This window comes from Carassius auratus, unplaced genomic scaffold (genome assembly GCF_003368295.1).
Source record: "Carassius auratus strain Wakin unplaced genomic scaffold, ASM336829v1 scaf_tig00013688, whole genome shotgun sequence".
In the NCBI taxonomy this organism is placed as follows: Eukaryota; Metazoa; Chordata; class Actinopteri; order Cypriniformes; family Cyprinidae; genus Carassius; species Carassius auratus.
In genome coordinates, this window is record NW_020524428.1 from 140,323 (window position 1) to 154,446 (window position 14,124).

General features: G+C 37.6%; 2 protein-coding genes across 2 annotated transcripts; both read right to left on the reverse strand.

Annotated features, from left to right (window-relative positions):
- Positions 1-4,471: 4,471 nt before the first annotated feature.
- On the reverse strand, positions 4,472-10,084 carry LOC113074101 (mitochondrial import inner membrane translocase subunit TIM44-like). Its single transcript, XM_026246824.1, has 13 exons — positions 10,007-10,084; positions 9,532-9,624; positions 9,285-9,458; positions 9,112-9,192; positions 8,708-8,857; positions 8,441-8,577; positions 8,206-8,291; positions 7,825-7,917; positions 6,719-6,843; positions 6,598-6,648; positions 6,432-6,521; positions 6,169-6,279; positions 4,472-5,133 (listed from the first exon to the last, which is right to left on the reverse strand). Exons 1-13 carry the CDS (start codon positions 10,034-10,036, stop codon positions 5,014-5,016), a joined length of 1,341 nt encoding a protein of 446 aa, XP_026102609.1. The 5' UTR covers positions 10,037-10,084; the 3' UTR covers positions 4,472-5,013.
- A 303-nt stretch (positions 10,085-10,387) lies between these two features.
- On the reverse strand, positions 10,388-13,953 carry LOC113074102 (TIR domain-containing adapter molecule 1-like). Its single transcript, XM_026246825.1, has 2 exons — positions 13,694-13,953; positions 10,388-12,791 (listed from the first exon to the last, which is right to left on the reverse strand). Exon 2 carries the CDS (start codon positions 12,681-12,683, stop codon positions 10,953-10,955), a length of 1,731 nt encoding a protein of 576 aa, XP_026102610.1. The 5' UTR covers positions 12,684-12,791; positions 13,694-13,953; the 3' UTR covers positions 10,388-10,952.
- Between the last annotated feature and the right edge of the window lie 171 nt (positions 13,954-14,124).

Consider the following 14,124-nt stretch of genomic DNA (forward strand, 5'->3'; position numbering starts at 1 on the left):
ATTTAGCTTGAATCTTACAAAAATTAATCGATTCACTACTTCCATTTTTATGGAAGGGCGCTTTTTTATTTCACTTCTTTTGGACTGAAGCAATGCAACAGATCCAAGACAAGTTTTAATATAACTCCGGATTCGGATCCAGATTCGTCTGAAAGAAGAAGGTCATATACACCAAGGATGCCTCAGGGGTGAGTAAAACACAGCCTAATCTTCATTTTTGGGTGAACTAACCCTTGAACTTCACACTCTTTAAACAAGCAAAATTGTGTGTTAGCTCTAGAAAGTCGCTATTGATTTATAGTTAGCTGCTATTAAAGCTTCTAGTAAAAAGTGCATAACTGCAAAGGAAATACTACTCAATTCAAAGAAGATTAAAATTAAAGTTAGCAACTATAAGTGATGTATAGACATTTTTGTGTTGCATATCTTATTCAGGAAAATCCCTCAGGAATCCCAAAATCGGATTAGACAACTCTGAACAGGCACAGTCTGATCCAAGAAACCAACATGAAGCAGGAAATTAGGCTTGAGTGTCTGGAAATTGAGTCTAATTGGGTGGCAAGCCTTATGGGAAGTGGGTGTAGATGTGAGCATGCCCAGTTCGGCCCTCTTTATGTATCTTCCCATCTATCCCCAGGGCAGTTACATATGCCATCTCCTGTTTGTTTGCTCTGTGGAAGTGACAGCTAATCTATGGGCGTAAATCGGACGACTGGAGGTTGAGAAAAGAGAAGAGTCTCTTATAATAACTGACTTATGCATCGCAAGGTCCATCGATGCACTAGACGTGCAAGTGTTTATCGACATGTACAGGAACTCTATGAAGATGAAGAGAGCATTAAGATATTATCATCGGGATGATCTGGATGTTTGGAGTATATCATTGGTAATTACAGTTCAGTGAATGCCGTTCTTTTGAAAGCTGCTTCCTCATTTTTGCATTTTTGCATTAAAACAATATCAAAGTCAGTAAAGAAATCATCTATGCACCATTTCAGACAACGGTATAAATAACCAGTGAATTAATATTTATTCACACAGAACAAATGACCAAAACATACGCCCGGAGGAGAATCATTCATCATGATAAGATGATCATTAAGGACTTAATTATTCATAAATTCCCATTCTAAAGAAAATAAACAATGTATAGACGTTTTTCTTGTATAGCACAGCCAGTGTAGTTCAAATCCCTGAAAAAAGGACTCTAATGGCTCGGTTCTTTTGTGAATCAGAGCATACGGCTTTCCACTGTGTATTTATGATAACGTTTAGTTAAATTAAAATTAACAATGGCAGGTCGTAGGATACATACTACACACTCCAGAAATATTATGTTGTCCTAATAGGTAGTATGCTATTCTAAACTGGTATTTAAGCCACTAGTCGACACATTTTCAAACAAAAGTTGCTTAAAAATTGCTATATACATACTATATATACTGCAAGAAGAGTATGTAGTCACAGTATGATAAAAGTAAGCTTAACCATAATTTAATATACCAGTATTTAAACATATAGCCACTCTGCAAAACCTGACAAGTTCACTTAACTCAAAAAAATAGTTGAAACAGATTACATCGAAAATTTTAAGTCAAATTAACTTAATATTTTTTAGTTCAGTAAAATATATATTTTTAAGTATCTGTTACCATACACTGTAAACCCTAATAAGTTCTCAGAACTCTTAAGTTTACATGAAATTAGAAATTACATTTCCAGTTGCTTTTAATTATCTCAGTTATCTTATAAATATTGATATTTCTCAACTTATAATTAGAGAGTACTTCACTCAAAATTTTCTCTATTTTTCAACTCATATAATGTGGGAAATACACTCAAATTTAGTCCTCAACCTTACCACAGGCTCTACTCTTCACCACAATGGTAACCCTACAAAAAATAAAAACATAATAGAAACCTTTGTAAGTTCTGACATAACACAACATTTAAGAACTAACTTAAAGCTGTAGTAGGGAACTTTTGTAAAAAAAAATATTTTTTACATATTTGTTAAACCTGTCATTATGTACTGACAGTAGAATATGAGACATATAATCTGTGAAAAACATCAAGCTCCTCTGGCTCCTCCCAGTGCTCCTATTGCCATTTGCAGAAAGTCATCCGCTCCCGGTGAAAAACAACCAATCAGAGCTGCGGTCCATAACTTTGTTTGTGTTCAAAATGTAGAAAAATGAACATAATAAGCGAGTACACCATGAATCCATTTTCCAAACCGTGTTTTTAGCTTGTCCTGAATCACTAGGGTGCACCTATAATAAGTGTTTATATTGGGACTATTTTAGATTGCTTCGGGGGTACCGCGGCGGAGTAACCCAGTACCTTTGTGATTCTTCATAGACATAACCAGAGAGAAGTAGTTCCGGCTACGATGTTCTTCCGCAAGACGCAAGCAGTTCTGTTTATTAACCACTATAGAGCGTCAAAAGTTCCCTACTGCAGCTTTAAGTCCCTCTATGTTAATCTGGTTTAAAAACACACAAAATAACACTTAATTTCTACATTTATTTTCCTTGTTTTCTGATGCAAAGCATGCTGGGAACTTGAAAACGCAATCATTTTAAGTTCACCTTACTACAACAAAATTGAGTTTACAGAACTTATTTAAATTAAGTCCAGTGAACTTTCATTATTATTTGAGTGCAATTAACTAATTTCATTGATTAATTTCACTGCTCGGTTTTACAGTGCAACAGTCAAGACATTTTAAAACAAAATTGGCTTAAAAAGCTTAATTTACAAACAAAAGTGCATGGTGATGAGTTCATGTGACAACAGTGTTGCATATTGCATTCCTTTACATTTTTTTTTTTTTTTTACAGTATGCTAGTGTTATATTTTAGGATATCATCTCGTTCTGAGGTGGGTTTCGTGTATTTTCTGTAGGCCTTCTCATTGTGACGGGTCATAACTGCACATCCAGACCATTCATCTGCAGATGAAGGGAAACTTCAGGACGCAGAAGAGTACACCTCAGAGGTCTCCTCAAGCCGAAGAGATCCATCACCAAACATACACGCTTGTCATGGGGACATATGAATGGATGAACAAATAGGAAGTCATGTTTATCAGGCTTCCTCCACGTTTCCAGAGCCCAGGCAATAAATCTGACCGTGCCAAAAAGGAGCGCCCACGTTCATGGCCCACAGAAACCTGAAGAGAACAATTCCCTGAAACACATTACATAACAGCATTGTCTCGCTCACTGTGTAGGTGAATGGCCAAACACTGCCAGCAGTCTTGCTAAATTAGCTGCTAAACTGAATCAGCAGTTTTATAATGTATCTTTAGGCTACACAGGAGGCAAGTAGATGTACCTTGGCAGAGACGTTCGGTTTAAGTCTTAAAAAATTCTAATTAAAACTAAACTACAAGCTACTTTTAACAGTTAAGCGATCAGCAAAAACTAGCTAAGTGCAAAAACAAATCCTAGCTAGTTTGTGTTAGCATTAGCTATGCATATTTATTAAAGCTAGCTAGTTTTTCTAGTAGCTTGTGATCTGCTTTTTACAAATAGGTTGCTTAGCTACTTTTAAAACTACTTTAAGTAGCTACATTACTTAAATGTGGTTAGCTAGTTTACGTAGCTATTTTATTGCATTAAGCTAGTTTTTGTTAGTTGCTAGTATGTATCTTCATTGCAGTAAGAAAGTAGCCTGTAATGTGGCTAACTGCTTTTTAAAAGATTAACTTAGCTTTAAACTACTTTGAATAGTTACATACTTTCATTGTAGTTAGCTATTTTTTGCTAGTAGCTTATAGTGTAACTAACTGCTTTTTAAAAATAGAATCTTAACTTAAACCTGCATTAATATTAGCTATGTTCTTTCAATGCTAGTTTTTGTTTGTAGCTATTTCATTGCAGTTAGCTAATGAACTTGTTAGCTGCTACCATACTTACAGTCATTGCAGTTAGCTAGTAGCTTAGTTTAACTGAATTTAGTATTTAAACTACTTTAAAATGTATAGTTTGTGTTTTACAGTTTTATATGCAATCAGAGCACTATAGCCTCAGGTGCTAATTAAGGTGACAACATTATACCTAAACTAATAATTTAAACTAAATACTACAAAGAAAAGTAGTAAAAAAAAACTCTTTACAACACCAAAACAATGACAATCAGTGACACACGGCTAATATTTAACAACATAACATTTTGTGCATTGCTATAAGAAACAGATTTATCCAGCTAAAGCTGCTAACTAGCTAACTTTTTATATACTGTATGTACATTGTCAACTTAAAACAAATTATAATTAAAACAGCATTTCAAATTCTATGGGCATTCCATATCGTCCCACCATAAAATTAGTTTAAAAATTCAACAAATCAACACATCTTTCGAGGTGAAGCATGAAATAGTTTTAATATACATATGTTTATTATAAAGTTCAACCAGCAATACAGAAGGAAAATCAAACCATTTTCTATTGTCTTGTTGTATTTTAGCCCCACATAACTGAGGTAGAAATTAATATAAAAAAAACTAACTGATGGCTTAATAAACAATCTGTAATTGATAAAAAGACATAACCTGCATCAAATCTTTAATAAATAGAGACATCTACCATTGTTACACCAATTCCAGACTGTATCTTGATTTAAGTCGCATGCGGAGGTCTAGTCATCTTCAGATTCAATCCAATGGCAATTATTTATTATAATTATCATTAAACATTTTCACTGATAGCTTTGTAGAAATGCACTTGATAAGTACTTGACTTTACATACTCCTTCGAGAACAGTTAAAAAGACAATACGCATGAACAAAACGGAGTCTCTCAGTCTTTCAGACTGATGGGGTTTCGCTCCAATGGCGTGAGTCCAACCAACGGTCGGCCATTTTGGCTCAACGCGAACAACCCTGCGGAGCTCTGGGAGAAAACACCAGGGGCGGGGTTATGTAAAACAAGCTGATGTGTGTGGCCCCGCCCCATATTGAGCCACGCCCCCGATCCCTCCCCTTGTGTCCCTGCTGAGGAAGCTGTTGTTTACAGGATCTGCTCAGTGCTGGATGCGGAGATGTCCAAGAGTCTCCAAGCGGCGTAAGGGTTCAACTCATCCTGGTCTCGACACAACGCCCAAACATACATCATCCTCAGAACCTTTTCCTGTGGAATGCACCAATGCAAAGATTTAAGTACTTTTTCTGTGCTTATTACTTTATTTTTTATGATCACTCTCAATATTGATTTTTGTTTTCATAAATGACTGTCGTACCATTAATTATTTATTTAAAAATGTTAACTATTCAATTATCATTTTTATTTTATTAACATATTATTATTTTTCATTTAAAAGTTCTAACTATTCAATGTATAAACCATATTTATTACGTTTGTAATAAAGGTAATCTAAAATATTTTATACATTTATAAAAAGTACTTTTCCCCCCTTTGTTATTATTGCATTACAATAAAAATAAAAATTTCCTTTATTATGATTGTGTACATAAAATTATTATTAAATAATATTTATTATATATTAAATATAATTTTAAAAAATACACTTCATTTTAAAAGTGTAATTCATATAGTCTTGTGTTGAATTAAAATTATGAGGAAGTTGCTAAATCATATATATACATAATAAAAATATAAATTATATAAAATAATTGTTTAATCATTTGCTTCTATATTTAAATATTATATTTGTGAAGTCATTTTTATATATTTTTTTAAATACAATCATAATTAATAATGCATTTTGATTTAAATATATAGTTGTTTTATAATATATATAGATATTAAATTTTTTTTTTTAAATTTGGAAATGTACTTAATTAAAAAAAGAAAATGTGAAAACAACTTAGGTTTTGTTTTATTTTAGAAAAATATATATCTGGTATGTTTTCTTTGGAGTTTAGGGTTAAAAATGACATTTTGGAGAATAATCTTTGTGCATAAACTGAAAACGAGCTTTTAGCCGTTCAGCTTTAATCAAATACAAGACAGCTCCTTCAGCCATCTGCAATAAAACAGCGTTTCTAATATCCAGCGACTCGAGGGCGGCGGGCAACGATAATTAACTCCAAACTCTTAACACAGAAACATCCCTGGTGTGCCGTTACGTTTGGCCTTTTAACAGATTTATATGAGGTGAAGCACGTGACTGATTCACATTCACTAATGCGAGCGCTCACTCACCGGGTCTCCCTCCATCACTTCACCCTTCACATTACAGATGACCATCACCAGCTGAGCCTGGAAGGTGATGATGAGAACGGGACCTTGTTCCATCATCTTCCCCATCGCCAACTACAGCAAAGAAACAACCGAAACGAGTTAATCTGGAGAAGACGACGATGATGATGCATAATGAAATTCAGATGTTCAGAGATCCCATTATTCTGCATTAAGGACCCTCTGATGGAGTTACTGGTCATTAGGAAGCAGCAGATGGTTCTTACGTCAATGTTATCAATGTCCAGGATCTTGGAGTGAAACTGGAGACCCATGGCTTTGGCCTGCTGGATGGGGTGAGCCAGCTGACTGTACGTCTGCAAGCAGAACCAGTGAAAACCAGCGTTACACCATCGAATTTACCACCAGAGTCCTGTAGCAGCAGACACTCACCGCCTCGTAGCACCAGTCCTTCAGGACGTCCAGCTCTCCCTGGATCATGGCCTGCAAACAGAGCCAATGTTCAGCTTTTTTGGCGTTTAGAGCAAAGCATGCTGGGAGTTTGGTGTCTGACCTCCAGGATGTTGGGAATGATGTCCCGCTCACACTGTTTCAGGAAGGAGTCTTTGTCGAAATTCGGATCCACCTTCAGGATCTCGGTCAGAACCTCAGACATCTCAGTTTTGGAGAACAAGCCCCCTGAGAAGAGCAGAAAACACAATGATGATCTATCTATCTATCTATCTATCTATCTATCTATCTATCTATCTATCCATCCATCCATCCATCCATCTATCTCCATCCATCCATCCATCTGTCCGTCCGTGTATCTATCCATCTATCTATCCATCCATCCATCTATCTCCATCCATCTCTCCGTCCGTCTATCTATCTATCCATCTATTCATCTACCATTAATCCATTTCATCCATCCGTCCATCCATCAATCCATCCATCGTCCATCTATCCATCTGTCCATCCATATATCATCCATCCCTCCTTCTATCCATCCATCCATCCATCCGTCCATCAGTCCATTAGTTCATCCATCTATCCATCCATCTATCCATCCATCCATCCGTCATTCATCCATCCAACAGTCTATCTATCTATCCATCCGTCCATCCATCCATCCATCCATCCATCTGTCCGTCCATCTATCTATCTATCTATCTATCTATCTATCTATCTATCTATCTATCTATCTATCTATCTATCTGTCCATCCATCTATCTGTCCATCAGTCCATCCATCAGTCTATCCATCCATCCATCCGTCAGTCCATCCATCCGTCCATCCATCCATCCATCCATCCATCCATCAGTCCATCCATCCATCCGTCTATCTATCTATCTATCTAGTATCTATCTATCTATCCGTCCATCCATCTATCCGTCCATCAGTCCATCCATCAGTCTATCCATCCATCCATCCGTCAGTCCATCCATCCATCCGTCTATCCATCCATCCGTCCATCCATCTATCTATCCATCCGTCTATCCATCCATCCGTCCATCCATCCATCCATCCATCAGTCCATCCATCCGTCCGTCCGTCCATCCATCCATCCATCCATCCATCAGTCCATCCATCCATCTATCCATCCGTCCATCCATCCATCCATCCATCCATCCATCCATCCATCAGTAAGGTTAAGCAGAGATGCAGTGGTGTTGTTACCGATGATGTCAGTCATCTTGTCAGTGACGGCGCGGGACGCTCTGATCAAGGCGTTGTCGCTCTCATCATACTTCATCTTCATCTCAAAGATCCCTGGGAGGAGGAAAGCACATGCAATGACTCGGGATAATAACACAGCACATACTGTGAGTCAGTCTCTCAGTACAACAAACATGTCACATCACACTTCGGGCAAAACACGTCTTCATCTCTGATCCACCGGGCTGTGGAGGCTCGTTACTGAGCCTCATTATCACTGCGCTTAACAAGCCTCTGACTGATGCACTGAACTCTTCAAAGCAACTAACATCAGCAGCCACTGAGCAGCTGTGAATATGTGTGCAGCACAGCGCCATCTACTGGTCACACAGTTAAACTCACTGTTAAAAACAGCATTGTTGTCCTTGAAGTCCTTCCACTGCTGATACCATTTAGAGTCCTTGTGGAGCACGACACCCATCGCCTCCCTTTAAAGACAAAGAAAACACTCCATTAAAACAACATTCATGAGTAAATATTTGAAAATTATTTAGATGCTCTATAGTTCCATCTTGATAGATATCAAACCCACACATATATATCTCATCATAACATTAGTCCTTGAGAGGTGACCTACTCGTTGGCCTCGAACACTTGGGCTTCTGTGCTTCCTGTCTTAGATGAGAAATCGCTCCTCTTCCTGAGTCTGGAGGGCGGCCGGTACGGGCCGATCTGTCCCAGGTCACCGATCTCTTTCTTGACACTCTCTACGCCCTAAAACAACAAGAGCTGAAACTATTGATCCATTCTGTTCATTTATATTCCACTTTCACAGCATATAATCCATCACTTATCAAATAAACAGCATTTCTTTGATTTGAAGAGTCATTGTCATGATATGGACCTGCGATAATGCCCGAAAGGCTCCGGACTTTCCTAGTTTTTCTCCACCTTTAGACACCGTCTCAGCCGAATGTTTGGCTGTTTTAGTCGCTTCCTCCATGCCTTCTTTGATTTTCTTTCCGATGTCCGAACGGCCGACTTCTCCCAAACCCTAATTTATAAATGTATTATAAATATAATGCTTTGCAGAATGATACAATAACCTAATAACACACTGAAAGACAACAACATTGATCAGTTTTGAAAATCACTGCAGTTTAAGACAAGACACCCCGGATGAATAGGGTACAAATTTAGGTTAAAATTTAGGAGATATCACCATACTTCCCCACTTGATTGATAACATTAAGAATCAACTATTTGACTACTATTTTGCACATGAAAATCAGCGTTAGTTCCACTCACCTCCTTCACCGTCTCCGATATCGTCCCGAGTGTTTTCTTCAACACTTCAGAAGTTTTAACTGTTTCGGACTCGATGGTTTTCTGGAAGACACCAACAACAAAACATAATTTCAAAAACCAAGAAAATGAAGTGTTTGGCTATTTTAGAAATACATTAGATATAAAATTCGTACATATTTCCTCCTGGCTTGCTTAAGGGCTTCCGATTCCTCTAGTTTTCTGGCCTCCTCGCGAAACTTCTTGATGTTCTGCTTCATCTCCTTGTTCTTGCTCAGCTCCTGCTTGAGATTGTCCATAAACTCTCCCAGAAAGCCCTTCCGACCACCGCTGGAGGACATAAACCTCGCCTGCACATCACATGCATGTTAAAAAAACCTGTAAAATCACACTTTTCACTAAAACTGAATGGAAAACACTCACCTGTGCCATAGCGATCCTGTACACGTGAGCTCTGTCGTATAATGATGCATACTGACGAGCGAATAAAAGTGCAGAACTTTTCCTGACACACACCTGAGGAGAAAAACATTCATAATAATACAGTATTTCCATAATTATGAATGGTAGTATAAGATAAACATGCTCTGATGTCACTTACAAACAAAATATAACACATACATACAACCAATTTCTGCTCAGTATTTATTTTATGATTTGTACTCAAGTAATGTGATTTAAGAGCTTTGTCTGTTTTGTTATTACATTATTTAATGTTCCATAAAGGCTAGAATCATGTTTCATAGGCATGACTAATCAATCTAATCACATTTCTGCATTAAACATGCACGGTTCTGGTGAACCAACCGCGTGCTCGTGCTGCTGTAATCGTGAACACTGTGTTTAGGATGCACATATTAATAGCACTGTTGATAAACGCTTAAAATGAGAAACTCACTTGGTAACACTGACACAAGGAGGCTGCCATCTTGGAAACGCTGCAAGTGACCTGTTTGGCTGGTGACCTTGTGACGCATTTCAGGGGGAGGAGCAGCCGCAGGTAGCAGCCAATGAACAGACGCCTGCTCTCCGACGTCACACGAAGTCTGTTTTGGCCTTTGACATTTTATATGCTGATTTGTTTTCATAAATCGTTTATTTAAACAATTCGTTTTCTTAATCGTTATATTTTATATGAAGATATATTTCTTAATATTTCTAATTCTTATTTCTTAAAAAAAAGTTTTGTCAAAGTTAATTTATTATTATGACCGAAATAGGTTGTCATTCCACAAATACAAATTTTAAATGTTCATATAAAAATCCACTAAACACATAATTTATTTTTATACAAGCTTATTGTTTATTCAGAACTTAAGAAATTCCCCACAGTAATTACAGAATAATTTAGCATAGTTTGTCACGAGAGAACATTACCATAAATCACACAAAAAAAATGTAAACATTTTCCATGCTGGCATATGATTTGATTTATTTTACTAAAAAAAACAACCTTTTACCTCACAGTAACACCGTTTTGCTCTTAGTTGACGTGTCTTTCTTTATCAACTTTATAATCTTTAAAGCAAAAATGTACTGTAATAACCATATGAATTATGTTGAACATGGAAATTAAGCTTAGACTCAAAAAAAAAAAAAGACCAATAATCCACCATAAAACATACCGACAGCCCTAATGTTGAATTAATACAATGATATGGAACACTATTTCTTGTACTTTTTGGTAGTTGTAGTCAATCATCAGGCATTCTCCAAACCCCGCCCCCTAAAAACACATCAGGCAACCAGATGTAAGCAAACCGGATTTGCTTAATCAAGTTTTCTTTTCAGAAACACATGTGATTTCTCACAACACCTGTTTTAGTGATAAAACACTTTAAACATCAGGTTAAAGAATCAAACTCATTGGGCGAGTTTTTAGCATGGTCGATATTCATGGTTGAGTGATTTCCGATCATAACGTTTTGAGCGTTCTCGATGTGGATGCACGACGGTTGCTGCTGCTGCTGCTGGCATGCGCCATGGTGCATCGTCCCGTGAGGCGGAGGTGAATGCATCGGTGCAGATGTCGGATAAAACATGTTATTTTGCTGCATTTTGCTTTCTAGTCTCATCCGTGCTAATCGTTCCTCGTGTTTCCGAAGCTCCGCTTTTATGGCGTTCTCCTCTTGTTGTCTCTTCTGTTCTTCGACTAGTTTCTTACAGTGCTGTTTACTCTTCCAAACCTTTTTTTGTAATGCCACTTTTTCTCGTGCGATGGCCTTTTGGGCGTTGCGTTCGAACATTCTGCTGCTTTCATCGAGAGGAACCTTCGTCTTAAGCACCAACGGAAAACTTTTGCGCGACAAACAGTTATTGCGAGGTAACAGTGGAATTACAGAGTTCATTTTGTGGTGGTTTTCCAGCGAATTCACGATCGCCGAATCTGCGCTGGTTGCGCTGAGGTTGGAGTTGAAGTTCTGGGTTAGCAGCAGCAGCGTGTATGCCGAATTCTCAATGGCGTCCTCCATACATCGCAACGTTGACTTCCCAGGTTGCGCGAATTCATCGGAAAATGTTGCGCCGACTCCACGGATGATACTCTCAAGTTTATTTCTGAGTCTTTCCGCCTCGTCTGCATCTTCAGGTTCGTGTAGGATCACAAAGTCGTAAAACATTTCTTCCACGTCGCTTTGGCTCGGTTCTAGAGAGCGAAAACTGTCAAGTTGAGATGACGGTTTGTGATCTGTAGCGTTTAGTGGCTGAGCTCGAAGTTTGTCACCATCGTTTGGGGTGGACGAAAAATCGAGATTCGTGTTTTTGGATGTCACAAGTTGGGAGCTTGATTTGTCGTCTAAAGACTGCTTCGACTTTGTCGTGCAATTGACTTCCTCTGTTGGTAGCTGGTCCTTTGCACAAATATTAGTTGATCTATTATCATGATGTCGTAGTTGGTCTTGGCTTGCTGTAGTTTCGCTATCTGTTGGCGTCCGTAGACTCATCGGCTTTGATTGGTCCATACTGGACTCTTTAGCTCCTGGCAAGCTAATTTCGAGACTATAGCATGAACTTAATTGCTGAGATGATGGATGGCTTTCGTGTCGCTCTAGAGACGTCAAATTGTACGTTTCAGTAGGAAGTTCGGTGTTGGATTCGTTGATAATGTCAGGCCCGCAGACTTGCTTTACTTCCTCCTCGAGGTATAAAGATGGCAAACCAGCCGCTCTGCTCGATGCAAGAGCCTCGCAGTATGCTTGATCTCGTAACGATTTGTCGCACAATCTCTCCTGCACCAAAATGGCAAAAATTCTGGCGATATCCAATAATGTATTGGCGTCTGTTGACTTAAAGCCACCAATGTGGCTACTGTTGACACGTTCTCCATGCAATCTGACCATTTCGGCCAAGTATTTTCCAATGCTGCTGTCGCTGTTAGCCGTTAGCTTAGTGTGCGCATCTCCAATCCTCTTAAGGAGAATCAAGCACATGGCATTCACCAATTCCTCGGCCCGACTGCGCTCCATTTTTAACGTCAGACTGAGCCATCGTTCCGGCCCAGCCTGGGAAAGGATCTCAAATGCCTTGGCCAGATTTGCAAACCCTTGATTCATAAGCTCTACTCCACCATCTGCCATTGTTTATGCAGATTCAGATGATCATACGTGAATATGTGCGCTCACATTACATGTTCAAGCCATTCCAATCAATGTGAAGTCACTTAGATGAGCTTGAGCTTCTGAATGCTGAAAGAAAAAGTGAAAGTTATGAGACGATTACAATTTTTAAATATTAATATTCCCCCAGCTAACAAAAATATAAAGATTTCATATGCAAAAAAAAACACTTTTTAATTGTATTTTCCTTTAATCCCCCGAAGAATATATCACAGGTTCAAACTCCTCTTAAAACGTTATTTCTGTATGTTCTCCGAAAGTTTATTTTTAAATGTTATAAGCAGACGTTAAGGAAATCTCATATTATCAACTTGTGAACATTACGGAAAACATTACTATTGGATGTTTTCTAAACGTTCAAAATATAATTTAGTTTTAAACGTTTTTTAAAAGTTCTTGGTTATGTTAACATTAAGAGAACCGTTTTATCATTTTGTAATTTCAGATGTTCTCTAAACGTTCAAAACGTCCCGTTATTTCAATGTTTTAAAAACGTTTTATGCAAACGTTAAGGGAACGTTTGGTTTTAGAATTTTGCGAACATTACGGAAACGTTACTTTTGAACGTTCTTTGAAGCAAGTGGCAATATTTAAAAACATCAGACCAATATGTTTTATAAAAAAATATGCTTTAATGTTTTTGTGCTAACGTTTTGCGAACATTATTAGCAGAACCTTGAACGAGCGTTATATATTAACTTTTGTTCATAACTTCGAGAGAACCTTGCCACAACGTTACAATTTACGTTCTGAAAACGTTCCCTGTTATCTAGGATCGCTGACTAGATCATAAATGGTGTATAAATAATCAAATGGATTTCTGATGTATTCATCGACTCTTTTCTTTAAAGAGCGAAGTCTAAAATGACCGTCATACGTCACGTTTGACCAAATAACGTATAAATATGTACTACGTCATTCATATGTATCTTATAAACATTACAAAGAAGCATAAAAAACGTGTGTCTTACCTTTGTTATAGTTCTGCATTCATCCAAAAGCAGGAACTGAGAAACAGAAACATACGTTGAGAGCTTCACAGCACACACGGTAAATTAGAAGCAAATGACCGATTGTCCGACATAAAGACGCCGTTTTGGGGTTGTTTTGTATCTCAAACATTAAGTGACACAGGGGTGTTTCCAAAGACTGAATGGTTACATTTCGCGTTCTCTTGTAAATGCGGAAGAAGTTATACTTCGTGGACTTCTGTAGGGCTCAATTTGACCAGAGGATGGCAGTAGGAATGTTTTTAATTATTTAGGCTATTTATTTATCACATTACCAAACTTTCAAATAAAAAACGAGCATTGTAATCACGAATAAACAATAATAATAAAAATTAAAAATAACCGTGACTTTTCCACATGTGATTTAAATGGCCATATATATATTATAATTA